A 1860-nucleotide genomic window follows, 5' to 3' on the forward strand; every position below is an offset into this window, starting at 1 on the left:
CTCATGAAGCATATATAACTCACACGTGTCTTGACTTTGTCAAACACCATGACCCCAAGGGAAAAAAAATATTTTCCAGTGTCAGTGTGTTAAAGATAGTCACTATTTCATCATAATTTACAGACATAAATGTAACTTTTTTTTACTTTTTTGGGAAAATTCATGCTGTCTATGTTTGCAAAGTAAGCTCACCACAATTACTTTCCAGTGGTTTATATTATTGTTCTTTCTTGGCTAAAGTAGTCGTGCAATGAAATAAAAGCAGAACCAAAATATGGTGAGGTCAAGGGATTTGAGCTATTTTTTCTCATCTGTTTAGATTTTAGAAATAGGAAATCTTTTTGTTGGCATTTGGTCTTTTCTTTGTCTTTTAATTTATTTTAAATGAGCTAACAATTTTGGCTAAATGAAGAGGGTACATATGTGAGGGGTGAGGCGAAAACAGATACCACTTCATCAGATTTTCAGCTGGGAGAGTAGCCCAGTGGAAATGCAGGTGCCGCCTAACTCAACTCGAAGGGTAGCTTTGGTTAAAGACTATGTTTGGTGAATGAGAAGAAAGAGCTTTATCTGCCACTTTGTTTCCTCTCAGTACCATTTCCATTTAGAAAATATTTCAAGGGACTGCACCAGTTAGAATCAAAGTCATATCCTTAAAGCCTGCTGAGGGGCTCACCTGCCGCTGGGCTCTGGCTCCAGCTGCACCTACCTGCTGAGCAGGGGCAGACAATGGCTGGATTACAGCAGTGGTCACTCCTGCCTTTGGAGATGATGCTCCTATTGTCAAGGAAACAGAAGTCGTTTTCTTTTGAGCTCTGCAAAATAGGGCAGCAAGTCAGAGTTTTTAGCAGGAATTATTCTTTAAAACATTTCCACAGAAAAGCTGGATTGGATTTTTTTTTTTTTGCATACTTAATCTTCAGAAATGGGAACCCATCACCCATAGCTGGAATCCCTGTGGTCAGTGCATGCACAGACCACACTGTGTCTAGAAGACAGTTAGTTAGCAAGATAAGCATATGAATAAAAGAAAATAGCTCAATGTAACTCAGGTATCAAAGATTCTAAAGCATCAAACTTAAAAATGCTAAGAGAAAATATCCGAGAAAGAGTCCAGTCTTTACCAGTAAGCAGATACTTGAAATGTTTAGGGTTAGGATCCTCTACGTAATAACTCCAAGTGTTAGTTGTCTATTTTAAGTCTAACAGCTGATCTTTGCTCTGGTTTCTAATTTTGTTGAGAGTATCTTGGAATTCTTTTCTTAGTGCATAAAAGTTAGTAAAGTGCATAGGAAAGATTAAGAAGAGCTAGTTTCTAGGCCCAGCTTTGCCAAGCAGCTGGCAAGACATGTTAACTTCACTGCCCTTGACCTCCTTCTCTATAATCAGGGGTGGGAAAGTATATGGTTTCACAAGATCTCTTTAGCCCCTGTGATCATCTGATTCTAAATGGATAATTGCTAGGTAGGTATATACCAGCAGGTCAAAGGAATTTGTGTCTCAATATAAATGAAGTTTTCTATAAATTTCTGGTAGATTTCTTTTTTTTTTTTGCTAAATAATTAAGCTGTTCCATTTTATTAACAGTCCATGTATCTTTATAGGAACAACTAAATCTGGTGATTTTCAGGTACAAGATATAACTAGAAATATTTTTTTCTCTGAATGAAAATCCATTCTTGGCCTAATTAAATATTTTCCAATTTTTATAAATTGGCTCTTATTTACATTTTAGTAATGACATAACTGATTATCTCTCAGTGTGATAGCTCTTTTCATACATCTATAATTAGACAGTTGTCTTTGAAATTAGCATTGTAGGCTCGGCGCCTGTGGCTCAAGCCGCTAAGGCGCCAGCCA

The 1860-nt window shown here is 37.0% G+C and overlaps 1 protein-coding gene across 1 annotated transcript in view; it reads right to left on the reverse strand.

The window, feature by feature from the left end:
* The window catches only part of PALLD (palladin, cytoskeletal associated protein), a 240054-nt gene that overhangs the window by 133194 nt on the left and 105000 nt on the right, over positions 1-1860 (reverse strand). Inside the window, exon 4 of the mRNA XM_003803530.2 lies at positions 710-815. Within this exon, the coding sequence (XP_003803578.1) occupies positions 710-815 (106 nt within the window). The remainder of the gene's footprint in view (positions 1-709; positions 816-1860) is intronic.

The sequence above is a fragment of the Otolemur garnettii genome, unplaced genomic scaffold, assembly GCF_000181295.1.
Source record: "Otolemur garnettii isolate 467f Iridium unplaced genomic scaffold, OtoGar3 scaffold00324, whole genome shotgun sequence".
NCBI classification, from domain to species: Eukaryota; Metazoa; Chordata; class Mammalia; order Primates; family Galagidae; genus Otolemur; species Otolemur garnettii.